At 46.1% G+C, this 26,879-nt stretch overlaps 1 protein-coding gene across 1 annotated transcript in view; it reads left to right on the top strand.

Annotated features, from left to right (window-relative positions):
- LOC118359253 (plexin-B2-like) overlaps window positions 1-26,879 on the top strand; it is a 251,134-nt gene that overhangs the window by 207,232 nt on the left and 17,023 nt on the right. The window contains exons 3-19 of the mRNA XM_052480557.1: window positions 5,577-6,730; window positions 6,989-7,177; window positions 9,823-9,948; window positions 10,245-10,345; window positions 13,719-13,845; window positions 14,250-14,406; window positions 14,698-14,809; window positions 17,063-17,174; window positions 17,381-17,482; window positions 17,660-17,755; window positions 18,501-18,588; window positions 18,829-18,992; window positions 19,389-19,537; window positions 19,677-19,788; window positions 20,324-20,460; window positions 20,784-20,966; window positions 21,270-21,378. Of these exons, the coding sequence (XP_052336517.1) occupies window positions 5,579-6,730; window positions 6,989-7,177; window positions 9,823-9,948; window positions 10,245-10,345; window positions 13,719-13,845; window positions 14,250-14,406; window positions 14,698-14,809; window positions 17,063-17,174; window positions 17,381-17,482; window positions 17,660-17,755; window positions 18,501-18,588; window positions 18,829-18,992; window positions 19,389-19,537; window positions 19,677-19,788; window positions 20,324-20,460; window positions 20,784-20,966; window positions 21,270-21,378 (3,216 nt within the window). The 5' untranslated portion in view covers window positions 5,577-5,578. The remainder of the gene's footprint in view (window positions 1-5,576; window positions 6,731-6,988; window positions 7,178-9,822; window positions 9,949-10,244; window positions 10,346-13,718; window positions 13,846-14,249; window positions 14,407-14,697; window positions 14,810-17,062; window positions 17,175-17,380; window positions 17,483-17,659; window positions 17,756-18,500; window positions 18,589-18,828; window positions 18,993-19,388; window positions 19,538-19,676; window positions 19,789-20,323; window positions 20,461-20,783; window positions 20,967-21,269; window positions 21,379-26,879) is intronic.

Genomic DNA, 26,879 nt, shown 5'->3' with positions numbered 1-26,879 from the left:
TGAACCAAAGGCCATGTGTGTTGGATGTGTTGTTGAACCAAAGGCCATGTATGTTGGATGTGTTGTTGAACCAAAGGCCATGTGTGTTGGATGTGTTGTTGAACCAAAGGCCATGTATGTTGGATGTGTTGTTGAACCAAAGGCCATGTGTGTTGGATGTGTTGTTGAACCAAAGGCCATGTATGTTGGATGTGTTGTTGAACCAAAGGCCATGTATGTTGTTGATGTGTTGTTGAACCAAAGGCCATGTGTGTTGGATGTGTTGTTGAACCAAAGGCCATGTATGTTGGATGTGTTGTTGAACCAAAGGCCATGTGTGTTGGATGTGTTGTTGAACCAAAGGCCATGTATGTTGGATGTGTTGTTGAACCAAAGGCCATGTGTGTTGGATGTGTTGTTGAACCAAAGGCCATGTGTGTTGGATGTGTTGTTGAACCAAAGGCCATGTATGTTGGATGTGTTGTTGAACCAAAGGCCATGTGTGTTGGATGTGTTGTTGAACCAAAGGCCATGTGTGTTGGATGTGTTGTTGAACCAAAGGCCATGTATGTTGGATGTGTTGTTGAACCAAAGGCCATGTATGTTGGATGTGTTGTTGAACCAAAGGTCATGTGTGTTGGATGTGTTGTTGAACCAAAGACCATGTATGTTGGATGTGTTGTTGAACCAAAGGCCATGAATGTTGGATGTGTTGTTGAACCAAAGGCCATGTGTGTTGGATGTGTTGTTGAACCAAAGGCCATGTTGTGTGTTGTTGAACCAAAGGCCATGTGTTGTTGAACCAAAGGCCATGTATGTTGGATGTGTTGTTGAACCAAAGGTCATGTGTGTTGGATGTGTTGTTGAACCAAAGGTCATGTATGTTGGATGTGTTGTTGAACCAAAGGTCATGTGTGTTGGATGTGTTGTTGAACCAAAGGCCATGTATGTTGGATGTGTTGTTGAACCAAAGGCCATGTATGTTGGATGTGTTGTTGATCAATGGCAGAAACTACATGTTGCTAATAAAGCTTTTACTGCAGCAGTTCTGTCACTTACTATTTCTTCTACTGTACATTGTACAGATGACTCATTGACTTTTAGATAGTATGTTGCCAAAAATGCACATATTTGACACTCAAACAAAAACTGTAGAGTGGTTTACAGTAAAAGGAAACTGAATTATAAAAAACAATGAATTTAATTTAGTCTATTGTCTGCAGGTAGAACTGAAACATGAAAAGTAATACAGTTTTCGTAATGCCATCAACTGTTAGTATTTTGAAAGTCGTTGTGCTATGATTGACTATACGTTACTCTTGGATAGAAAACATGTGCTGGTGTTTTGACAGAATGATTAGATATTGAGTCGGGTTTGCCGTGTTTTGATAGTTAATGTATATAGAGAAAGTTTATTTGCATTATTGAAATGAAGAGTTTTTCTATTTGGCTAATTGTGTGTTGCTATGGCTATGTTAAGAGTTTAGAAAAAGTATCTTAAGTATAGGTAAACGCTTGTTAGCAATTGTAAAAAAAAACTGTAACCACAGCATGGGCAATCAGCAGCGAGGGAGGAGGATGCCGTTTGCCTCCTGCTGTTTGCAAGTGTGTGGCTGTTTTTGTGTATCAAAGGACGCTGTGTGATCTTATTCCCCCACTAAACAAAGCAACCGGCTTACTGAACATATTGTATTTCCTCTTGCTAAAAGGAGAAGAGAAAGAACATGATGAATGTTTGCCAAGATCTGTCGACAGACTGCCATTGTTCAGTTTCAAAGTACGGCTTTGAGATGTAGTTATTGGCCTTATTCTATTCAGCCGTGGGAGTTCCTCTGGAAAGTGTATCCATAAATTCAATCAAATCTAACAATAAAGCATCTTTGTTAAACTTGGTTACCCACATGAAAACAATTCTATAGTATACCATGATAAAAATACTATAAAATCAAATGTTATTTGTCACATAGTGGCGTTGAACGTTGAGCTGTTGTCAATGAACAGCATTCTCACGTAGGTGTTCTTTTTGTCCAAGTGGAATAGGCGTGGAGTGCAATAGAGATTGTGTCACCTGTAGATCTGTTTAGGTGGTATGTGAATTGGAGTGGGTCCAGGGTGTCTGGGATGCTGGTGTTGACATTAGCCATGACCAGCCTTTCAAAGCATTTTGTGGCTACAGATATAAGTGCTTCGGGGCGATAGTCATTTAGACAGGTTACCTTGGCGTCTTTGGGCAACCGGACTATGGATCTCTGCTTTATACATGAAGGTATTACAGACTGGGTCAGGGAGAGGTTGAAAATGTCAGAGAAGACACTTGCCAGCTGGTCAGAGCATGCTCTGAGTACACTTCCTGGTAATCCGTCTGGCCCTGCGTCCGTGTGAATGTTAACCTGTTTAAAGGTCTTTCTCATATTGGCTACGGAGAGAGTGATCACAGTTTGTGCTCTCACGCATGGTTCAGTGTTGCTTGCCTCGAAGCGAGCATAGAAGGCATTTGGCATCTGGGTTAGTGTCCCACCTCTACAAAGTGGCAGCTCTAGCTTTTAGCTCAGTGCGGATGTTGCCTGTAATCCATGGCTTCTGGTTGGGATATATACGCACGGTCACTGTGGGGACAACGAAGTCGTCAATGTACTTTTTAATGAAGCCGGTGACTGATGTGGTAAACTCCTCAATGCCATCAGATGAATTGTGGGACATATTCCAGTCTGTGCTAGCAAGACAGTTCTGAATCTTAGCATCCGCGTCATTGGACCACATCCGAATTGAGCACATTGAGTCACTGGTACCTCCTGTTTGACTTTTTGCTTGTAAGCAGGAATCCGGAGGAAAGAGTTAATGTCAGATTTGCCAAATGGGAGGGTGAGGGAGAGCTTTGTATGTGTTTATTTGTGTGTATTAAAGGTAATCTAGAGTTTATTTTTTGCACAGGTGACATGCTGGTGAAAATAAGGTAAAACAGTTTTACATTTTCCTGCATTAAAATCCCCGGACCATGAGAAACGACGGCTCTGGCTGAGCATATTGTTGTAGGTTAATGTCCCTATATATGTCATTGAGTGTAGTTTTAGTGCCAGCATCGGTTTGTGGTGGTAAATAAACAGCTTCAAAAAATATAGATGAAAACTATCTTGGTAAATAGTATGTTCTACTGCTCATCATGAGGTATTTTAACTCAGGTGAGCAGAACCTCGAGACCACCTTAATATTATAGATCACGCACAAGCTGTTGTTAACAAAGCTACACACGCCCAAACCCTTGAGTTTACGAGACAATTCTGTTCTATCCTGCTGATGCATAGAAAAACCAGCTACATTTATATTAACAATGTCGTTGTTCCGCCACGACTCTGTGAAGCATAGGATATTACAGTTTTTCAGGTCCCCAACTCTGTGAAGCATAGGATATTACAGTTTTTCAGGTCCCCAACTCTGTGAAGCATAGGATATTACAGTTTTTCAGGTCCCCGACTCTGTGAAGCATAGGATATTACAGTTTTTCAGGTCCCCAACTCTGTGAAGCATAGGATATTACAGTTTTTCAGGTCCCCAACTCTGTGAAGCACAGGATATTACAGTTTTTCAGGTCCCCAACTCTGTGAAGCACAGGATATTACAGTTTTTCAGGTCCCCAACTCTGTGAAGCATAGGATATTACAGTTTTTCAGGTCCCCGACTCTGTGAAGCATAGGATATTACAGTTTTTCAGGTCCCCAACTCTGTGAAGCATAGGATATTACAGTTTTTCAGGTCCCCGACTCTGTGAAGCATAGGATATTACAGTTTTTCAGGTCCCCGACTCTGTGAAGCACAGGATATTACAGTTTTTCAGGTCCCCGACTCTGTGAAGCACAGGATATTACAGTTTTTCAGGTCCCCAACTCTGTGAAGCATAGGATATTACAGTTTTTCAGGTCCCCAACTCTGTGAAGCATAGGATATTACAGTTTTTCAGGTCCCCAACTCTGTGAAGCATAGGATATTACAGTTTTTCAGGTCCCCAACTCTGTGAAGCATAGGATATTACAGTTTTTCAGGTCCCCAACTCTGTGAAGCATAGGATATTACAGTTTTTCAGGTCCCCAACTCTGTGAAGCACAGGATATTACAGTTTTTCAGGTCCCATTGATAGAATAGGCATGAACCTAGCTTGTCTAATTTGTTCTCCAGTGATTGTACATTTACCAGTATAACAGAGGGTAGAGGTGGTTTATGTACTCGTTGTCGTTGTTTATTCAGGATGCCCCCACGTCGTCATGTATATAGTAGTTTCATCAGGCTGCCCCCACCTCGTCCTGTATATCGTAGTTTCAGTTTTTCAGGCTCCCCCCTGTGAAGCATAGTATTACAGTTTTTCCCCCAACTGTAAGCATAGGATATTACAGTTTTTCATCAGGCTGCCCCCAACTCTGTGAAGCCTAGTATATTACAGTTTTTCATCACTCTGGCTGACCCACGTCAGGTCCCCGACTCTGTAAGCATAGTAGTTTTTCATCAGGCTGCCCCCAACTCTGTGAAGCTAGTATATTACAGTTTTTCAGGTTTCATAGAATAGGCTGCCCCTAGCGTCGTTCCTGATACATTTACCAGTATAACGAGGGTAGTTTCATCAGGCTGCCCCCACGTCGTCCTGTATATCGTAGTTTCATCAGGCTGCCCCCACGTCGTCCTGTATATCATTTACATTTAAGTTTCATCAGTTTGGCTGCCCCCACGTCGTCCTGTATATCGTAGTTTCATCAGGCTGCCCCCACGTCGTCCTGTATATCGTAGTTTCATCAGGCTGACCCACGTCGTCCTGTATATCGTAGTTTCAACCAGGCTGCCCCATCTAAATCGTCCTGTATATCGTAGTTTCATCAGGCTGCCCCCAAGAGGTGGGGTTTCAGGTGTCGTCCTGTATATCGTAGTTTCATCAGGCTGCCCCCACGTCGTCCTGTATATCGTAGTTTCATCAGGCTGCCCCCACGTCGTCCTGTATATCGTAGTTTCATCAGGCTGCCCCCACGTCGTCCTGTATATCGTAGTTTCATCAGGCTGCCCCCACGTCGTCCTGTATATCGTAGTTTCATCAGGCTGCCCCCACGTCGTCCTGTATATCGTAGTTTCGTCAGGCTACCCCCACGTCGTCCTGTATATCGTAGTTTCGTCAGGCTGCCCCCACGTCGTCCTGTACAATGTAGTTTCGTCAGGCTGCCCCCACGTCGTCCTGTATATCGTAGTTTCGTCAGGCTGCCCCCACGTCGTCCTGTATATCGTAGTTTCATCAGGCTGCCTCGCCGTCTTTTCCTCTACCGAGTGTCGGGATTAGAGCCTGGTCCCGGGTGAGCAGTATGTCTGAGTCATTGAAGTAGTATTCTTCATCCAAATCAAAGTTAGTGATCGCTGTACTGATGCAGACTTTGCAGACTTTACTGTAGTATTCACTGTAGTGTTTTTGTGTCATGATGAAACACCTCTACATAGAGAAAAGGGGAATGTCCACTCACTGTTGTGCTGCTCCCATGTGATGTCTTAGGTGACACCATCACAACATTTCAAGCAATATAGTGTGCATCACCCCTAATCCTCTCCTCTGTCTCTCCTCTCTTCTCAAGAGATGACAAGCTGGGTCCAGGCCGCTCTTCTTCTCCTCTGTCTCCTCCTGTTATGCCTGTCTGCAGCCGGGAACCAGCTGCAGGAGGAGGCGCTCCTGGACTTCTCCTCCATAACGCCCATCAACAACGTGGTTCAGGACCCCCGCAGCGGGCGCATTTCCGTCTACCTGGGTGCCGTCAACACCATCTACCAGCTGGATGAGGCGCTGCGTGAAGAGGCCCGCACCGTGACTGGCCCCAAGGAGGATGCCCGCACCTGCACCCCGCCTGTCTCCACTCCGTACTGCCAGGACACCAAGCCCAGCCCTAATGTCAACAAGCTGCTGCTGGTGCACCCATCCAACGGCTCACTGATCGTCTGTGGGTCCCGCTACCGGGGAATCTGTTCCCTCCTCAACCTGAGCAACGTGGAGCAGCAACTGTACTACAGTGACTCTAAGGGGGAGAGGACTTATGTGGCTAGCATAGAGGATGGTGTAGCCGTGGTGGCCGTCATGTCTACATACATTAATAAAGACGGCAACACCTTTAATGTGTTTCTGGTGGGAAAGGGCTACGGCAGCCTGGACAGCTCCAAACTCATCAGCACACGCATCCTCCAGGACTACCGCGACTGGGTGGTATTCGAGAGCATCATCGAGGCGTCCACCGTGCAGGCAACACCCTTCGTGCCCAAGTACCTGCATGACTTCCGCCACGCCTTCAAGGAGGAGGGCTTTGTCTACTTCCTGTTCTCCAGGACCATGGGAAGCACCGATAACAAGAACTTCACCTTTGTGTCTCGACTGTGTGAGGACGACCCTCACTACTACTCTTACACAGAGCTGCAGCTCAACTGTGGTCCGGGGAACAGGTACAACAAGGTGCAGGCAGCCTATGTGGCATCCCCAGGTAAAGAGCTGGCCCGGGGGATGACAGAGTCGGGCCAGTATGGTAAGGTCCTCGCCTGGCACAAGGTGTTGTTCATGGTGGCAAGCCCGGATGACGACGGCGCCGATTCGGCCCTGTGCATGTACCCTCTAAACACCATCAATGAGAGGCTGGTGGACATAATCAGTGCCTGCTACAGCGACTCGGGCAAGATCGCAGGCATCCCAGCTGTGGACATCCCCTACTCCTACAAGACAGACGAGTTCTGCACCTCCCATATCGACGTAAGTAGCTTAGCCTTTATCATCCACTTCAAAGGACAGAGACAGAAGAAACAGAGTCAGTGATTTTAAAAGAATTTCCCTTTTAATCAATAATGCAAATATATGACACCTTTGGTTTTCAGGCCCTTTGTTTCCAGTTTTTTATTTATTTTTGTCTGAAGGCATCCTGCTGGCTATATCTCTCCTCTCCTTGAAAAGATAGATTGATTTAAGGGATATAGTAGTTCTCTTATCTCTTAAATCTCTCTCCCTCTGCAGAAAGACACTCTGAACAACTATAAGTGTGGGGCGGACTTCCTTCCCTCTCCACTGGCCAGTAAGCCAGAGTTTGCCCAGCAGGCGAAGGCGGTCATCATCAGGAGGGGCCTGCTGACCGCTGTGGCCATCGCTGTGGAGAATGACCACACTATCGCCTTCCTGGGGAACAGCTTGGGGGAGGTGTACAAGGTAAGGAGAGGGTGGAATGGGATGTGTGGGAGTGGGTGGTTTTTGGAGGTGTGCAAGGTAATGTCACCATCTACCAGCTGGAGGGCTGCGTGAAGAGGCCCGCACCGTGACTGGCCCCAAGGAGGATGCCCGCACCTGCACCCCGCCTGTCTCCACTCCGTACTGCCAGGACACCAAGCCCAGCACCTAATGTCAACAAGCTAGGGTGTACAAGGTAAGGGGCTAGGGGAAGAGTCGGGGATGTACAAGGTAAGGGGCTCCCGTACAAGTGTACAAGGTAGGGGAAGTGTACAAGGTAAGGGGCTAGGGGCAGTGTACAAGGTAAGGGGCTAGGGGCAGTGTACAAGGTAGCAACGGGCAGGGGCAGTGTACAAGGGGCATGTACAAGGCTAGCTAGAGGCAGTGTACAAAGACGGCAACACCTTTAATGGTAAGGGCTACGGCAGTGTACAGGTAAACAGTGTACAAGGTAAGGGGCTTAGGGGCAGTGTACAGGGGCAGTGTACAAGGTACCTGGGGCATGACTGCACGGTAAGGAGGGGGCAGTGTACAAGGTAAGGGGCAGGGAAGCAGTGTAAGAACTTAAGGGGCTCGACTGTGTGAGGACGACCCTCACTACAGGGTAAGGGGCTAGGGGCAGTGTACAAGGTAAGAGGCTACGGGCAGTGTACAAGGTAAGGGGCTAGGGGCAGTGTACAAGGTAAGGGGCTAGGGGAAGTGTACAAGGTAAGGGGCTAGGAGAGGATGCAATGATAGAGAGAGTTGTTGGTAGACAGATTATTTTATCTGTGTTGTGCTCCATTGCAGGAGCCTAGCGTGTGTTGAGAAGGAGCCTAGCATATGTTGAGAAGGAGCCTAGCGTGTGTTGAGAAGGAGCCTAGCGTGTGTTGAGAAGGAGCCTAGCATGTGTGTGAGAAGGAGCCTAGCGTGTGTTGAGAAGGAGCCTAGCATATGTTGAGAAGGAGCCTAGCCTTATCTCTTAAATGTGTTGAGAAAGACACTGAACAACAATGTTGAGAAGGAGCCTACTGCCAGTGTGTTGAGAAGGAGCCTAGCATGTGTTGAGAAGGAGCCTAGCGTGTGTTTGAGAAGGAGCCTAGCGTGTGTTGAGGGAAGGAGAAGTGTGCCTAGCATGTTGAAAGGAGCCTAAGGGGCTAGGGGAAGAGTCGATGGTAAGGGGCTATTGAAGAGAGGAGCCTAGCGTGTGTTGAGAAGGAGCCTAGCGTGTGTTGAGAAGGAGCCTAGCATATGTTGAGAAGGAGCCTAAGCGTGTGTTGACAAAAAGGAGCCTAGCAGTGTTGAAGGTAAGGAGTTAGGGGCGTGTAGAAGGAGCCTAGCAGTGTTGAGGTAAGGGCCTAGCGTGTGTTGAGAAGGAGCCTAGCATATGTAGGGTGTGTACAGAAGGAGCCTAGCATGTGTTGAGAAGGAGCCTAGCGTAGAAGGAGCCTGTGTGTTGAGAAGGAGCCTAGCATATGTTGAGAAGGAGCCTAGCGTGTGTTGAGAAGGAGCCTAGCGTGTGTTGAGAAGGAGCCTAGCGTGTGTTGAGAAGGAGCCTAGCGTGTGTTGAGAAGGAGCCTAGCATGTTGAGAAGGAGCCTAGCGTGTGTTGAGAAGGAGCCTAGCATATGTTGAGAAGGAGCCTAGCGTGTGTTGAGAAGGAGCCTAGCGTGTGTTGAGAAGGAGCCTAGCATGTTGAGAAGGAGCCTAGCGTGTGTTGAGAAGGAGCCTAGCGTGTGTTGAGAAGGAGCCTAGCATATGTTGAGAAGGAGCCTAGCATATGTTGAGAAGGAGCCTAGCAAGTGTTGAGAAGGAGCCTAGCGTGTGTTGAGAAGGAGCCTAGCATATGTTGAGAAGGAGACTAGCGTGTGTGGAGAAGGAGCCTAGCGTGTGTTGAGAAGGAGCCTAGCATATGTTGAGAAGGAGCCTAGCGTGTGTTGAGAAGGAGCCTAGCAAGTGTTGAGAAGGAGCCTAGCGTGTGTTGAGAAGGAGCCTAGCATATGTTGAGAAGGAGACTAGCGTGTGTGGAGAAGGAGCCTAGCGTGTGTTGAGAAGGAGCCTAGCGTGTGTTGAGAAGGAGCCTAGCATAAGTTGAGAAGGAGCCTCGCATGTGCTGTTTAGAAGGAGCCTAGCGTGTGTTGAGAAGGAGCCTAGCATGTGTGGAGAAGGAGCCTAGCGTGTGTTGAGAAGAAGCCTAGCGTGTGTTGAGAAGGAGCCTAGCGTGTGTTGAGAAGGAGCCTAGCGTGTGTTGAGAAGGAGCCTAGCGTGTGTTGAGAAGGAGCCTAGCGTGTGTTGAGAAGGAGCCTAGCGTGTGTTGAGAAGGAGCCTAGCGTGTGTTGAGAAGGAGCCTAGCATGTTGAGAAGGAGCCTAGCATGTGTTGAGAAGGAGCCTAGCGTGTGTTTAGTGTTCTGTGTTTTTTTAAGTTTTTTTTACCTTTATTTAACCAGGCAAGTCAGTTAAGAACAAATTCTTATTTTCAATGACGGCCTAGGAACAGTGGGTTAACTGCCTGTTCAGGGGCAGAACGACAGATTTGTACCTTGTCAGCTCGGGGGTTTGAACTTGCAATCTTCCGGTTACTAGTCCAACGCTCTAACCACTAGGCTAGGTGTTCTGTGTTGAGTTGTATGTCTGGTTCTGCCTGGCAGGTTCATCTGACTGCCAACCCAGAGGTGTACAGTCAAGTGCCAGGGGACACCACAGGGAAACGCGTCAACAAAAAACTATTCTTTGACACTAGCCACAGCCACCTGTACATCACCACTGAGAAAAAGGTACAGTCCTCCATTAGCGTTCTGTACAGACCTCCAGACAGTACTTCTGTTTGTCAGTCATTGTTGTTATTGCTGTGGAGAGAGAAAGTTAACCCTGTGTGTTAACTACAGCTAGAGGAAGTAATGTTGATACTGTTTGCGTTGTTGACTGCATGCTACTATAGATCATCAAGATTTATAAGTAAATTTCAACGCTACAGACATTTCAGTGTTCCGATAAACCTCCAGTCCTGACATGTTTGTATCTCTAAGGTCCCACTGTAATGCTGTTTGTGTGGACTGTGTTACTACTGTAGATCACCAAGGTGCCAGTGCAGACGTGCCATCTGAAAACAGACTGCCAGTCCTGTGTGTCGCCATGGGACCCCTACTGTGGCTGGTGTGTTCTGGAGGGCAGGTAAGAAAATACTTTATACAAACTCCCAATCATTTTATGGAGGGAACCAGATAAGCGTATATCTCAGAGCCATGTCCCTCTAAACAGAGCTAGATAGGGCCTGCCTCCATCAGCAGAGTGTAGATGTGTATTAAGAGCATCCTGTCGGTCTGTATCACCGCCTGGTACGGAAATTGCACCGTCCGCAAATGCAGTGCTCTCCAGAGGGTGGTGCGTTCAGCCCAACGCATTACTGAGGGCACACTGCCTGCCCTCCAGGGCATCTACAGCACCTGGTGTCACAGGAAGGACGTTAAGATCATCAAAGACCTCAGCCACCCGAGCCATGGCCAGTTCACCCTGCTACCATCTAGTAGGTGGAGACAGTACAGGTGCTTCAAAGCTAGAACCAAGAAACTGATAAACAGCTTCTATTTCCAGGCCATCAGACTGTTAAACAGTCACCACTAGTGGCCTCCACCCAGTACCCTTCCCGGAACCTTAGTCATGGTTCCTGTCGGCTATCACCCGGTATTCTACTCTGCACCTTAGAGACTGCTGCCCTATTTACATAGAGTCATGTCTTTACTATGGATTAAATGATATATGACATGCTATTTTATCAAATCAATTATCTGTAATTAATATTACCTGATTAAACTAATCATGTAAATGTAATTAACTAGATGTCAGGGCACCACGGAATAATGTTTATAGCGCTGTTGTCTTCCGAATAGACTCTTAGAGATCTGGTGGTCTTTTATATCAATAGCAGTCAATTATTAATCGTCACCTTATTCAGCCTCATCTGAACATCGTACAATTCTTGGTTATCTTCACGAACCCTGGTTAACAAGCTTTTTTTATTATTTGACTAAATACCTAAATAATCACACAGAATTACATATACACAGGATGAATCATACATTGATTATTAATTATGTCATAAAATAAATCATCCCTAGTGGACGAAACTGATATGACGACTGGTTACACAAAGAAAGGGGCTTGGGTTTCAATGAAAGAGCGGGAAGACTAAGAACAAAAGGATTGGGTCTCTATCGGACCCTGAGAAGGGTGTGTGGTAGAACGAATATGTTGTAGTATCCTGTCGTTCTGAAGAGATTGTCTGTCCTTTCCTAGGCCGCGCACGTTTACTGCTGCTGCTGATAACTCGGGGCGGCAGGGTAGCCTAGTGGTTAGAGCATTGGACTAGTAACCGAAAGGTTGCAAGTTCAAATCCCCAAGCTGACAAGGTACAAAATCTGTTGTTCTGCCCCTGAACAGGCAGTTAACCCACGGTTCCTATGCCGTCATTGAAAATAAGAATTTGTTCTTAACTGACTTGCCTAGTAAAATAAAGGTAAAATAAAAATATAGGATGTATCACTTCTTTAGTGAATAAGAGTTCAAAATTCATGCCAAGTTGCCGTACTCAGCTCATGCTATATTCTGGCTGGCGTAGTTGAAATTCTTCCTTCCAGCGTGGCGATCGTCACCTCCACGTTGATATTAGCCCTTTTAAACGTATGGACATCAGTCCTCACGTCATCGGGAACACAAGGTTGACTTTCGTCAATGGGCTTTTGTAGTGTGGGAGAGACGGTGTGCTTCATAGTTCTCAACCAATGTCTGTTCACTTGGGCAGGGCCACTGAGTGAGCATAGTTCACTTATGAAAACAATTCTCTCATTTAGATGCTAAAATTACATTTAATCTTTTCACAAATAGTTTCATATTTAAACATTTAAATTGCACAACAATTCCATGTGAATCTGACTAGAATGTGATGACTTTCCAACATACAATTTATGTCATCCTATCATGAGTAATAATGTCTCAGACGACAACTGATCTGACATAATATTCTTTAAGTACCAATGGATACTTTCAACTGGTTGTAGTTACTGACATATTGTTCCGTTCCCAACCTTTTAATGTTACCATACTCTCTCTATGTTAACAAAGGGCTTTCCAAGAGACCATTTTGTAGAGTATGTAGTAGAAATTTCCTGTATTTACCAAATCATGAGAGCAAACCACACACAAGTCAGAGTTATCATAAAGCCCATCTTTAATTATATGAGCTCCATCAACCCTGTGACTCTCAAATCAATTCAGTGTCTATAAATGAATTCTCTGAGAGTGCTTACAAAACAGTTCTTAGTATCATTTATAGCCAAGACACACCCATCTCAACTCACATGACGAATAACAGATCTTAGGAACATTACAAAGGAAGACTTTACTTGAGAGAGGAGTATTCCATTGCTCTCCTAAAACGAGGTTCTACTTCTCGTTCTTGGTACAACATAGTACCAAGACATTAGGATATATATCAATTGTCATTTTAGACACTCCCATTCTGGACAAGCTCACAGAGACACAGTGACTGGCACACAGACATTGTGGAGCCAAGAGATAATTGGTTCCCCCTCAATCAATCCATTCACATGGTTTAAAAAATATGTTTACATATGAAGACAAGCTTGACCTCTCCCCTTTCTGCGGCCCAAGCAACTGAACCCTAACAGAGAACAGATAACTGCAACCGGCCAACAGTATCATCCAAAAATAGACATTCTAATGACATATCTCACATAAGCATGCAATAAAAACAATAAAACATATTATCTATAAATGTTACCTAAATAATTCTGATTCCGCCACGACAAGTGGAGAGAGAAAAGGGGGAAAGGTATTTATGGGGGTCATAAACCTCACCAACAGGGCAACGTGATGACAATAGAGTCATTGAACACTGGTCACTTTAATAATGTTTACATGCTGTTTTACTCACTTCATATGTATATACTGTATTCTAGTCAAGGTTCATCCTATATAACTATTGCTGTACACATCTTTCATATCCTGTCCAGATTGTCTACACACACCCTTATATACATGTGTATATATATATACTGTATATTTATATTCCAGACTCGTTATGATATTTCTTAATTTCTTTCTTTAAATTTATGGGGATTTGTGTGTACTGTTTTGTATTGTTAGGTATACTGCACTGTTGGAGCTAGAAACTTAAAATCTGCTAAATATGTGTACACGACCAATAACATTTGATCTGATTTGATTGATCTGCTCTGTTTCAACAACCTGGGCCCTTCATAGTGTTTCCGCTTTACTTCTTCATTTCTGTGGCACTGAGAGAGCAGAGTATTTTTGTTAGAGCCATATAAGGAGAGCTGCGCTGTGCTATTGACTGTTATTTCTACAATACTGTTATCAGTACGTTAACCGATAAAACTCAAATGTGAGGTATTTTAATGACAGGAAATGACTGTTATTAAGAGGTCACTACGAGACAGGAATGAATGTGTAACAAGCGGACAAAATGGACAGAGAGCAGTGGCTGATGGGTGTTGGTGTTCTCCAGGTGTACCAGGAGGTCTGATTGCCGGCGAGCGGAGGAGAAGAACGGCTGGTTGTGGAGCCCCAAGCAGCAGTGTGTGAAGATCGTGTCCTTCAACCCACCCAACCTCAGCTGCAAAAAGACCCAGCAGGTCTGTACGGGTTCTGGCAACGGCAGTAATCTCCCTCCTTGATAAGAAATAATAAGAATCAGTGACCCACTGCTCTGAGACAATATGCACTATATTGATCCTGCTCAGAAAACTGAAAACTGGCTTATTAAAACTGCGGAATGTGCTAGCGCTCAAAGCACCTCTGACTCTGCTCTCCTCCCCCTATCTCTTTGTCTCTCTCTCATTCATTATCTCTCTCTTTGCTATTTTTCTTGCTTCCTGACTCTCTCATTCCCTCTCTCTTTTTTCTCTTTTTCCTTCTCTTTTCTCTCCTCCCTCTCTCGATGCCTCTCCATCTCTCTCTCTCTCTCTCTCTCTCTCTCTCTCTCTCTCTCTCTCTCTCTCTCTCTCTCTCTCTCTCTCTCTCTCTCTCTCTCTCTTAGGTGGAAATCAACGTGCCCTCCCTCCCCTCCTTCGGGCAGGCAGACCGTCTGTGCTGTGTGTTCCCCTCCTATATGAGTGACGCCACCATGTCCTCTGGCCAGGTCACTTGTGCCCTGCCCAACCCTGTCTCCTTACCATCCACACCTGAACACCAGGGTAGGTCATCACCCTCAGTCTCCACTGGCACTGCAGTAGGGCAAGGAGATGTTCCTGACTACATGACCTGAACAAGAGAAACTCTGAGCCCTAATTATAGGCTGTAGCTTCTTAAAGCCCAGAGTTGTTCCTGGTCAGGACATGTGGTCATGAAAAAACTCCTGGCCCTACTCTGTTGCTTTGTTTCATTGACCTTGAAGGCTGTTTTTTGTATATGTTACATTCACTACAACCTGTATCGTCACCAATCACAATGACACTCATTCACCCTGTTCCTCTCTGTGCCTGTAGATTTCGTGGCGGTGCCCATTAAGATCTTTGTGAACGAGTCAGTGGAGCTGGCCACCAGGGAGTTCAATTTCTACAACTGTTCAGCCACTGTGAGGAAAGCAGAGAGCACACCGTGAGTTAACTAGCCCTCCTACTGTACTCTGGACTGTACTCCCTGGACTGTACTTTCCTACTGTACTCTCCTACTGTACTCTGCTACTGTACTCTCTGGACTGTACTCTCCTACTGTACTCTCCTTTTGTACTCTCCTACTGTACTCTCTAGACTGTACTCTCCTACTGCACTTTCCTATTGTACTCTCTGGACTGTACTCTCCTACTGTACTCTCTAGACTGTACTCTGGACTGTACTCTCCTACTCTACTCTCTGGACTGTACTCTCCTACTGTACTCTCTGGACTGTACTCTCTGGACTGTACTCTCCCACTGTACTCTCTGGACTGTACTCTCCTACTGTACTCTCTGGACTGTACTCTCCTACTGTACTCTCTGGACTGTACTCTCTGGAATGTACTCTCCCACTGTACTCTCCCACTGTACTCTCATACTGTACTGTCTGGACTGTACTCGCATACTGTACTCTCTGGACTGTACTCTCTGGTCTGTACCCTCCTACTATACTCTCTGAACTGTACCCGCCTACTGTACCCTCCTACTGTACTCTCTGGACTGTACTCTCCCACTGTACTCTCCTACTGTACTCTCTGGACTGTACTCTCCTACTGTTCTCTCTGGACTGTACTCTCCAGCCTGAACTCTCCTACTGTACTCTCTGGACTGTAATCTCCTACTGTACTCTCTGGACTGTGCTCTCTGGACTGTACTCTCTGGACTGTAATCTCCTACTGTACTCTCTGGACTGTGCTCTCTGGACTGTACTCTCTGGACTGTACTCTCCTACTGTACTCTCTGGACTGTACTCTCTGGACTGTACTCTCTGGACTGTACACTCCGGACTGTACTCTCCTACTGTACTCTCTGGAGTGTACTCTCCTACTGTACTCTCTGGACTGTACTTTCTGGACTGTACTCTCCTACTATACTCTCTGGACTGTACTCTCCTACCGTACTCTGGATTGTACTCTCCTACCGTACTCTCTGGACTGTACTCTCCAACTGTTCTCTCTGGACTGTACTCTCTGGACTATACTCTCCCACTGTACTCTCCTACTGTACTCTCTGGACTGTACTCTCTGGACTGTCCTCTCCTACCGTACTCTCCTGACTGTACTCTCCTACTGTACTCTCTGGACTATACTCTACCACTGTACTCTCTGGACTGTCCTCTCTGGACGGTACTCTCTGGACTGTACTTTCCCACTGTACTCTCCTACTGTACTCTCTGGACTGTACTCTCTGGACTGTGCTCTCCTACTGTACTCTCTGGACTGTACTCTCCGGACTGTACAACTCCCACTGTACTCTCTGGACTGTACTATCCTACTGTACTCTCTGGACTGTACTCTCCTACTGTACTCTCTGGACTGTACTCTCTGAACTGTACACTCCTACTATACTCTCTGGACTGTACTCTCCAACTGTACTCTCTGGACTGTACACTCCTACTATACTCTCTGGACTGTACTCTCTGGACTGTACTCTCTGGACTGTACTCTCTGAACTGTACTCTCTGGACTGTACTCTCTGGACTGTTCTCTCTGGACTGTACTCTCCTACTATACTCTCTGGACTGTACTCTCCTACTATACTCTCTGGACTGTACTCTCCAACTGTACTCTCTGGACTGTACACTCCTACTATACTCTCTGGACTGTACTCTCTGGACTGTACTCTCCTACTATACTCTCTGGCCTGTACTCTCTGGACTGTACTTTCCTACTGTACTCTGTACTCTCCTACTGCACTGTACTCTCTCATTGAAACACAGTCCTATCCCACTCTCTGTACTCTCCCATTGACCAGACTCACTGGGTTTTAGTGCCGACAACCTTGATGGAAATGAATAGCTGCATGTGCACAAATGAGAGAAAGGTTTCTTTGTGTACATTCTGTGTGATGCATGAATGATACTGGGATTGAATGCACCTCTTGCATTTCCCCCCTTTTTTATTACCAACCAGAGGAAATTGCTTCAGTTTCCTTTTCATTAATCAAAAAATGAAAGTCGATCTCATACGTATATGTGTTTTCTCTTTGGCTGCTTCGAGGGCTGTTTTTTCATCTGGAGGAAGCGTGTGATAAATGGGCTTTGTTTATCAGGTTACAGATTTATATTTACCATCAACAATATAGGTTCTACTGTTACAGGAATACTATCTTGGATTTACATGTTTTAAAAAGAGATTGCCTCCCTGGTGTGTGTGTGTGTGTGCGTGTGCGTGTGTGTGTGTGCGCGTGTGTATCAGATGTTTGTCGTGTGTGGCCAGCCCATGGGGCTGCCAGTGGAACACCCAGGACCACACCTGCCGGGACAAGGACAACACTGTGTTGGGCCCTCAAATCATCAAACACAGACAGGTAGCTAGGTGCTCCACTAAACAGGCCTAATGTACATTGCATGTATGCTAAGAGTCAAAGTCATGAGTGTTTTTGTATGGAATATCAGTTTGTAAGTCAGCAGATGCATGCCAACTGATAAATCAGTCTAGATGACAGTTTGTCCGTCGAATAACTAAAGGCATAAATACAAATGCTCAAAATGTAGTATTTCCATCTGTGTTCAGGGGGCAAGATGTCCCCAGTTCGAGAACCCTGATCCTGTGCTCATTCCTGTGGGGTTCAAAACCACCATCGGCTTCGAGGGCATCAACCTGGATGTTTACCAGGTACTGGAAAAAAAGATAGTGTCTTATATAGCTGTTATATAGCTTTATAGCTGTTATGAAACAGTTCAAAAACTGTAGGCGCTAGTTAATTATGAATTAGACTATAGTATGGTTGAGATGAGGCCTTGATAACTGCTCATGTATGAAGTTAACTCTGCTCCTCTGCTTCCTCCCTAGGACCGGGTGTTCACCATCGGCACAGAGCTGATGAGTAACATGGAGGAGGACGTCAGGTCTGAAGATGGCCCGTTCTACAGCTTCAGTGGTTTTAACGTATGCCCAGTGCTTCTTATTGCACCACACCTGTCAATTGTAGCTTTCACCACTTCTAAAAGGTGTAAAGGGTTGATCATGTGTTGCTGGGTCATAATATTGTATTGTTTGTTTACGTTAACTGGTTTGTGTCAATTTGATATTATAGCACCCCCTCATGGAAAACAATCCCAATGTTATTTTAACATCCTCAAACTGTGGATTTTGTGTGATTGGAAAACATCTTAGAAGCACTACAGAGAGGTGGGGACCAGCCTCCAGCAACATTATTTTCATACATTGATTTATTCAGCTATTTTGGAGTGGCTGCCAAAGTGTGTATGGGATGGCAGGTAGCCTAGTGGTTAAGAATGTTGGACCAGTAACTGAAAGGTCGCTGGTTCGAGTCCTGGAGCAGGGTGACTAATTTGTCAATATGCTCTTGAGCAAGGTACTTATGTGCTCTATGCTCTTGAGCAAGATACTTATATACTCTATGCTCTTGAGCAAGGTACTTATATGCTCTATGCTCTTGAGCAATGTACTTATATGCTCTATGCTCTTGAGAAAGATACTTATATGCTCTATGCTCTTGAGCAAGGTACTTAACCCTAATTGCTCCTGTAAGTCTCTCTGGATAAGAGCATCTGCTAAATTACTTAAATGTAAAATGAGAACTTTTATCTGGCACGTTTTGGAAATGTGAAGTCATTAATCACTTCTTTCACAAACTGTATTAATAATTCATTATTTTCTCCGTTTCTAGTTTTCCTTGGATAAGTCACAGGAGACCAACGTTCTGTTCTACGTGAAGGACAAACAGACGGGCAAGAAAATAGACAGCACACTGAATGGTAAATGGTGCATCTTTATGCAACTCTGTTGACAATGTCCCAAAGGACCATGTGGACATAAATGACAACTGGGGAAGTCTTATTTGACACATTTACATTGACACATTTAACGCAATACTATTTGCAATCGTCTAAGTGAATTGGTCAAACATCATATCAGACCTTGTACTATCGATGACCAGAATAGAATAGTCTTGACATTCCAAGGCGTCCCTCTTACCCTCTTACCTTCCTTCACAGTGACCCTATATAGCTGCTCGCTGGGCCGTGAGGACTGCAGCCTGTGTAAGAACGCTGACCCTAAGTACAGGTGTGTGTGGTGTGTCAAAAGGAAGTCGTGCGTCTATGAGAAGCTGTGTACTAATGACCAGGGTACAGAGTGCCCTGACCCACACATCACTGACGTGAGTAGCATCCACAGTACAGTAGTTATCTCCTAACTATATACTAATAACTTATCTTTCAACCTGCAATAATATTGACTTTTGATTATCACTGACTGACTATGCATGTTAATGATCACTTCATTGACTGCTACTGACAACTGGATCTGTTAACAGACTGGTTATTTTCTATTTAAAGGGGAACCTCTGATCAATGCTAATTTTCTAAAGACTGGACTAGCTGCAGTCCTGAACGCAGTCTTTTCACAGACTGTGGGGTCACATTCTGCATGTGTTTGTGGCTTATTTCCTGGTGCTACTCTGTAAGCCACTCTATACACTGTCATCTAAAAGCTGTACGGTAGTGCAAATCTAAAAGCCTGTCATCTTAAATCTGTTCCCCAATCCCCCTCCCAGATCATCCCTCGCTACGGGCCCGTGAGGGGGGGCATCTCTGTCACCATCAAGGGCTCCAACCTGGGCATCCACAAGGAGGACATCAAGGCCATCAGTGTGGTGGGGGTCCCCTGTATACATCAGGAGAACAAATACGCCGTTTCCACCAGGTAACATACACTGGCAACCCAGTCACTGCTGTCCCCTTGTCACAATAGATGTTGATGGATGTGGTCCTCAATCTGAAATGTAATCTAGAATGCCTAAATATAATATCTAAGTCTTCCTCCCGGTCTCTCTGTTTTACAGCGTGGTGTGTGAGATCGGGCCCTTGGAAACCCTGAGTACAAACTGGGGCCAGGTGGAGGTGGAGGTAGAGGGAGGGAAGAGAGGAACGTCATCTGCTTTCTTCACATACCGGGTAACAAACCTACCGCACTCCTTCACTTCAATAACACTCCTTCACTTCAGGATGAGAGGGCGGACTCGTGAAGTGGAAAATGCTTTTACATGATTTGGTTATGCTATCACCATTCAATTTCACAGCTATACAGACGCTGTATTACAGAGCTTCTTATCGGCCCGCATGAAGGGCATGTCGTTTAAGTGTAATATCCAAATAAAATTCATGAATGTTCTGTTGAATGAACTACTCTGGCAGATAATGCCCAGTACGATAAGATGAAATTGATTTGTGTGTATTATAGTTTAACAAGGTGCTATACGGCGACTCAATTTCCTCTGGTGCCTTAACAGGGTACATTGGAGCAATTTCACTGCCTTTTTTATATCTTGCACGGCTAATGCTTCCCCACAGGGGACCGCCCCCCCTAACTGTTTACTCAGCAAATTGAAGGAAATGCGAAGTGTGTGGGTGTGTGTGCATTTTGAAAGCCTTGTGGGGGAAGAGATGAGACAGGAATATGATGAGTGTTTTTTACTACCTGATCCTCCAGGACCCCATCGCCCGCTCGGTTCACCCCGCCAACGGCTCCAAGGCCGGGGGGACGGTCATCACCATCTCTGGTTTCAACCTGGACACAGCCACCAGGGAGGACATTGCCGTCACCGTTGGGGGGGTGGTGTGCACTGTGTAAGTACTGTTGCATCCTGGGAAGGGAACCAGTGTCAAGAAGGGTTGCGGTTGTCTGGTCTTTAGATCTGTATGTGTTGGCTTTCAGCCAATTCTTTGGCATGACAACAAGCAAAAGAAAAAGTGTTGTAAGCTAAAGTGAATACAGAACTATCAAGCAGGTTAGGGTTGGGGGTTGCATTCAAATGTGGGCATGATTTTCTTTAATAAGAAAGCCCTGTATTGACTTAGCTGTCATAGTTCTGGCATGTTAGTCTCCTGTGCACTGTGACCCCTAGTGCTGAGCGGTCTGTGTCGCTGGCTGACTGTGTCCTTGTCTGCAGGGAGACGTTTGGTGCAGCCATCACCTGCAGGATGGGAGAGTACCGGGCGGATAAGGTCCCCTCTGACCTGCTCACAGTGACAGTAAAGTATGGGAAGAGAACCACCACAGCCGTCCCCACAGCCTTCCAGTTCTGGGAGAACCCCACTATCCTGGACCACCACCCCAAGGGAAGCTTTGTGTGGTGAGTCCCAGTCCTCGAGACAAGAGGCTATTCTCGAGGCTTCCACATTGTCTCACATCAGATAGCACGTCAACTCCGTCTGCACTGAGAAGCGCCGAGTTAGAATGATGCCACCTGTCTAAACACAATAAAGTGTACCCTAGAGTATAGTTTAATGGCATTCAATCTCCAACACACCTGGCTTCCTCTCCAGATACCAGTTGGTAGCGTAAATGTGATATCTCTTCTGTAGATGAAATGTGAATGTGAGCAGTGGGTTAAAACTGTACCTTTTGTCCCTTTGTGATGGTGATGTTGTTTCAGCGGTGGGAGGACCATCGTGGTGACTGGATCTGGGTTTGACCTAATTCAGAACGCCATCATGAGGGTCCAGGCCTCGGCTGACAAGTGGTCCGGCATAACTCCCACTGAGGTATGGACTCTCTTTCTCTGCCTCTCTCTCTCTCTGCCTCTCTCTGTCTCTCTCTCTCTATGCCTCTTTCTCTCCCTGTCTCTCTCTCTTTCTCTCTCTGCTTCTCTCTCTGCTTCTCTCTCTCTGCCTTGCTCTCATATTAATATTCAATGTGCTTAATTGGCATTAAGGACAAGGTCAAAGTTATCAAAGCGAAGTGATACTTGCAGTGCATACAGAAAGTATTCAGACCCCTTGACTTTTTCCACTTTTTGTTACTTTACAGCCTTATTCTAAAATGTATTAAATAGTTTTTTTCCCCCTCATCAATCTACACACAATACCCCATAATGACAAAGCAAAAATAGGTTTTTAGAAATGTTTGCACATTTATTTAAAAACTAAAAAATAAATATCACATTTACATAAGTATTCAGACCCTTTACTGACCCTTGTTGAAGCACCTTCTTGGGTATGACACCACAAGCTTGGTACACCTTTATTTGGGGATTTTCTCCCATTCTTCTCTGCAGATCCTCTCAAGCTCTGTCAGGTTGAATGGGGAGCATCGCTGCACAGCTATTTTCAGGTCCCTCGAGAAGTTCAATTGGATTCAAGTCTGGGCTCGGGCAGGCTGCTCAAGGACATTCAGAGACTTGTCTTGAAGCCCCTTCTGCGTTGTCTTGGCTGTGTGCTTATGGTCGTTGTCCTGTTGGAAGGTGAACCTTCGCTCCAGTCTGAGTTCCTGAGCTCTCTGGAGCAGGTTTTCATCAAGGATTTCGCTGTACTTTGCTCCGTTCGTCTTTCCCTCGATCCTGACTGGTCTCACAGTTCCTGTCGCTGAAAAATCCCCACAGCATGATGCTACGACCCCCATGCTTTAACGTAAGGATGGTTCCAGGTTTTCTCCAGACATGACGCTTAGCATTCAAGCCAAATAGTTCAATCTCGATTTCATCAGACCAGAGAATCTTGTTTCTCATAGTCTGAGAGTCCTTTAGGTGCCTATTGGCAAACTCCAACAGGGCTGTCATGTGAATTTTAATGAGGAGTGGCTTCCATCTGGCCACTCTACCATAAAGGCATGATTGGTGGAGTGCTGCAGAGAGGGTTTCCTTCTTAAAGGTTCTCCCATCTCCACAGAGGAACTCTGGAGCTCTGTCAGAGTGACCATCGGGTTTTTGGTCACCTCCCTGACCAAGGCCCTTCTCCCCCGATTGCTCAGTTTGGCCGGGATGCCAGCTCTAGGAAGAGTCTTGCTGGTTCCAAACGTCGTCCATTTAAGAATGATGGAGGCCACAGTGTTCTTGGGGACCTTCAATGCTGCAGATTTGTTTTTGTGCCCTTTCCCTGATCTGTGCCTCAACACAATCCTGTCTTGGAGCTCTATAGACAATTCCTTCGACCTCATGTCTTGGTTTTTGCTCTGACATGCACTGTCAACTGTGGGACCTAATATAGTCAGGTGCGTGCCTTTCCAAATCATGTCCAATGAATTGAATTTACAACTGGTGGACTCCAATCAGGTTGTAGAAACATCTCAAGGATGATCAATGGAAACAGGATGCACCTGAGCTCAATGTCCAGTCTCATAGTAGAGAGTCTGAATGCTTCCTTATTTCCGTTTTTAAATGTTTTCTTTTAAATCTGAAAACCTGTTTTTCACTTTGTCATTGTGGGGTATTGTGTGTAGATTGATGAATATTTAAAAAATAATAATACATTTTAGTATAAAGCTATAACATAACAAAATGTAGAAAAAGTCAAGGGGTCAGAATACTTTTCCCGAATGCACTGTATACAAAATATGAAAACAACAGTGACAAAAATAAGAATAGTAGATATAAAACTAATGAAAAATAAATATATAACAAATAAATAGAATGACTGGTGAACTTATTGTCTATTACTTATAATACAGGGAGAAAATACAAAATAATATGTTTCCTTCCTTAGCATTTGGCAAGCTGTGACATACTGTGCTGCCAACTCAATAACATCAGACCTTAACCCCAAAAATATACCGTTTCTGTCACGCCCTGACCTTAGAGAGCCGTTTTATTTCTCTATTTGGTGAGGTCAGGGTGTGATTTGAGTGGGCATTCTATGTTGTCTATTTCTTTGTTTTTGGCCGAGTATGGTTCCCAATCAGAGGCAGCTGTCAATCGTTGTCTCTGATTGGGGATCATACTTAGGCAGCCCTTTTTCCCACTTTCTGTTGTGGGATCTTGTCTTTGTTTATTGCATGGGTTGCACTCCTAAGCTTTTCGTTCGTTGAGTTGTTTCTTGTTTTTTTTGGTGAACATTTATATATTAAAGAAAATGTATGCCTACCACACTGCACCTTGGTCTCATTCGAACGATGGACGTTAGTTTCTCTCTCTCTCGGGCTCTATACACTGTCTGTCTGCATATGTCTCTGTCTCTGTCTCTCAGCCCTAAACCTAAAAGTCTAAACCATCCCTTTATCTCAACCACATATGGACTATTATGGACTCTTCATAACTAACCTGGAAGATTGACGCGGAAAAAGCTCTGATTCATCCAGAAATAATCAATCCAGTTTTACTTAATGTCACACAGTTTCCCCAGAGCTGCTGTAGTCGCCTTGCAGAGAGGACTTAATGTCACACAGTGCCCCCAGAGCTGCTGTAGTGGCCTTGCAGAGAGGATGCCCTGATGCCTTGGGCAGGATAAGCAGCGATTTTATTAATTTCATTTAGAGGCTAAATTTAATATGGTAATTAAGGTTCCAGTGGATTATGTGGTGAGGCAGCTCTGTTCCTCTCTAACTCCCTAGGTGGCAGCTCTGTTCCTCTCTAACTCCCTAGGTGGCAGCTCTGTTCCTCTCTAACTCCCTAGGTGGCAGCTCTGTTCCTCTCTAACTCCCTCGGTGACAGCTCTGTTCCTCTCTAACTCCCTAGGTGGCAGCTCTGTTCCTCTCTAACTCCCTCAGTGACAGCTCTGTTCCTCTCTAACTCCCAAGGTGGCAGCTCTGTTCCTCTCTAACTCTCTAGGTGGCAGCTCTGTTCCTCTCTAACTCCCTAGGTGACAGCTCTGTTCCTCTCTAACTCCCTCGGTGACAGCTCTGTTCCTCTCTAACTCTCTAGGTGGCAGCTCTGTTCCTCTCTAACTCCCAAGGTGGCAGCTCTGTTCCTCTCTAACTCCCTAGGTGGCAGCTCTGTTCCTCTCTAACTCCCTAGGTGGCAGCTCTGTTCCTCTCTAACTCCCTCGGTGACAGCTCTGTTCCTCTCTAACTCCCTAGGTGGCAGCTCTGTTCCTCTCTAACTCCCTCGGTGACAGCTCTGTTCCTCTCTAACTCCCAAGGTGGCAGCTCTGTTCCTCTCTAACTCTCTAGGTGGCAGCTCTGTTCCTCTCTAACTCCCTAGGTGACAGCTCTGTTCCTCTCTAACTCCCTCGGTGACAGCTCTGTTCCTCTCTAACTCTCTAGGTGGCAGCTCTGTTCCTCTCTAACTCCCAAGGTGGCAGCTCTGTTCCTCTCTAACTCCCTCGGTGACAGCTCTGTTCCTCTCTAACTCCCAAGGTGGCAGCTCTGTTCCTCTCTAACTCTCTAGGTGGCAGCTCTGTTCCTGTCTAACTCCCTAGGTGACAGCTCTGTTCCTCTCTAACTCCCAAGGTGGCAGCTCTGTTCCTCTCTAACTCTCTAGGTGGCAGCTCTGTTCCTCTCTAACTCCCTAGGTGACAGCTCTGTTCCTCTCTAACTCCCTCGGTGACAGCTCTGTTCCTCTCTAACTCTCTAGGTGGCAGCTCTGTTCCTCTCTAACTCCCAAGGTGGCAGCTCTGTTCCTCTCTAACTCCCTAGGTGGCAGCTCTGTTCCTCTCTAACTCCCTAGGTGGCAGCTCTGTTCCTCTCTAACTCCCTAGGTGGCAGCTCTGTTCCTCTCTAACTCCCTAGGTGGCAGCTCTGTTCCTCTCTAACTCCCTAGGTGGCAGCTCTGTTCCTCTCTAACTCCCTAGGTGGCAGCTCTGTTCCTCTCTAACTCCCTAGGTGGCAGCTCTGTTCCTCTCTAACTCCCAGGGTGACAGCTCTGTTCCTCTCTAACTCCCTAGGTGGCAGCTCTGTTCCTCTCTAACTCCCAGGGTGACAGCTCTGTTCCTCTCTAACTCTCTAGGTGGCAGCTCTGTTCCTCTCTAACTCCCTAGGTGGCAGCTCTGTTCCTCTCTAACTCCCTAGGTGGCAGCTCTGTTCCTCTCTAACTCTCTAGGTGACAGCTCTGTTCCTCTCTAACTCTCTAGGTGACAGCTCTGTTCCTCTCTAACTCCCTAGGTGACAGCTCTGTTCCTCTCTAACTCCCTAGGTGACAGCTCTGTTCCTCTCTAACTCCCTAGGTGGCAGCTCTGTTCCTCTCTAACTCCCTAGGTGACAGCTCTGTTCCTCTCTAACTCCCTAGGTGACAGCTCTGTTCCTCTCTAACTCCCTAGGTGACAGCTCTGTTCCTCTCTAACTCCCTAGGTGGCAGCTCTGTTCCTCTCTAACTCCCAAGGTGGCAGCTCTGTTCCTCTCTAACTCCCTAGGTGACAGCTCTGTTCCTCTCTAACTCCCTAGGTGGCAGCTCTGTTCCTCTCTAACTCCCAAGGTGGCAGCTCTGTTCCTCTCTAACTCCCTAGGTGGCAGCTCTGTTCCTCTCTAACTCCCTAGGTGGCAGCTCTGTTCCTCTCTAACTCCCTAGGTGACAGCTCTGTTCCTCTCTAACTCCCTAGGTGGCAGCTCTGTTCCTCTCTAACTCCCAAGGTGGCAGCTCTGTTCCTCTCTAACTCCCTAGGTGGCAGCTCTGTTCCTCTCTAACTCCCTAGGTGGCAGCTCTGTTCCTCTCTAACTCCCTAGGTGACAGCTCTGTTCCTCTCTAACTCCCTAGGTGGCAGCTCTGTTCCTCTCTAACTCCCTAGGTGACAGCTCTGTTCCTCTCTAACTCCCTAGGTGGCAGCTCTGTTCCTCTCTAACTCCCTAGGTGGCAGCTCTGTTCCTCTCTAACTCCCTAGGTGGCAGCTCTGTTCCTCTCTAACTCCCTAGGTGACAGCTCTGTTCCTCTCTAACTCCCAAGGTGACAGCTCTGTTCCTCTCTAACTCCCTGGTGACAGCTCTGTTCCTCTCTAACTCCCAAGGTGACAGCTCTGTTCCTCTCTAACTCCCTAGGTGACAGCTCTGTTCCTCTCTAACTCCCTAGGTGGCAGCTCTGTTCCTCTCTAACTCTCTAGGTGGCAGCTCTGTTCCTCTCTAACTCCCAAGGTGGCAGCTCTGTTCCTCTCTAACTCCCAAGGTGGCAGCTCTGTTCCTCTCTAACTCCCTAGGTGGCAGCTCTGTTCCTCTCTAACTCCCAAGGTGGCAGCTCTGTTCCTCTCTAACTCCCAAGGTGACAGCTCTGTTCCTCTCTAACTCTCTAGGTGACAGCTCTGTTCCTCTCTAACTCCCTAGGTGGCAGCTCTGTTCCTCTCTAACTCCCTAGGTGGCAGGGACTTTGGGCCATGTACTTACAGGGACATGGGGCCCCACAAATTGGTGG

This window comes from Oncorhynchus keta, chromosome 26 (assembly GCF_023373465.1).
Source record: "Oncorhynchus keta strain PuntledgeMale-10-30-2019 chromosome 26, Oket_V2, whole genome shotgun sequence".
NCBI lineage: Eukaryota > Metazoa > Chordata > Actinopteri > Salmoniformes > Salmonidae > Oncorhynchus > Oncorhynchus keta.
This window is presented reverse-complemented; position numbering and strand designations above follow the sequence as displayed.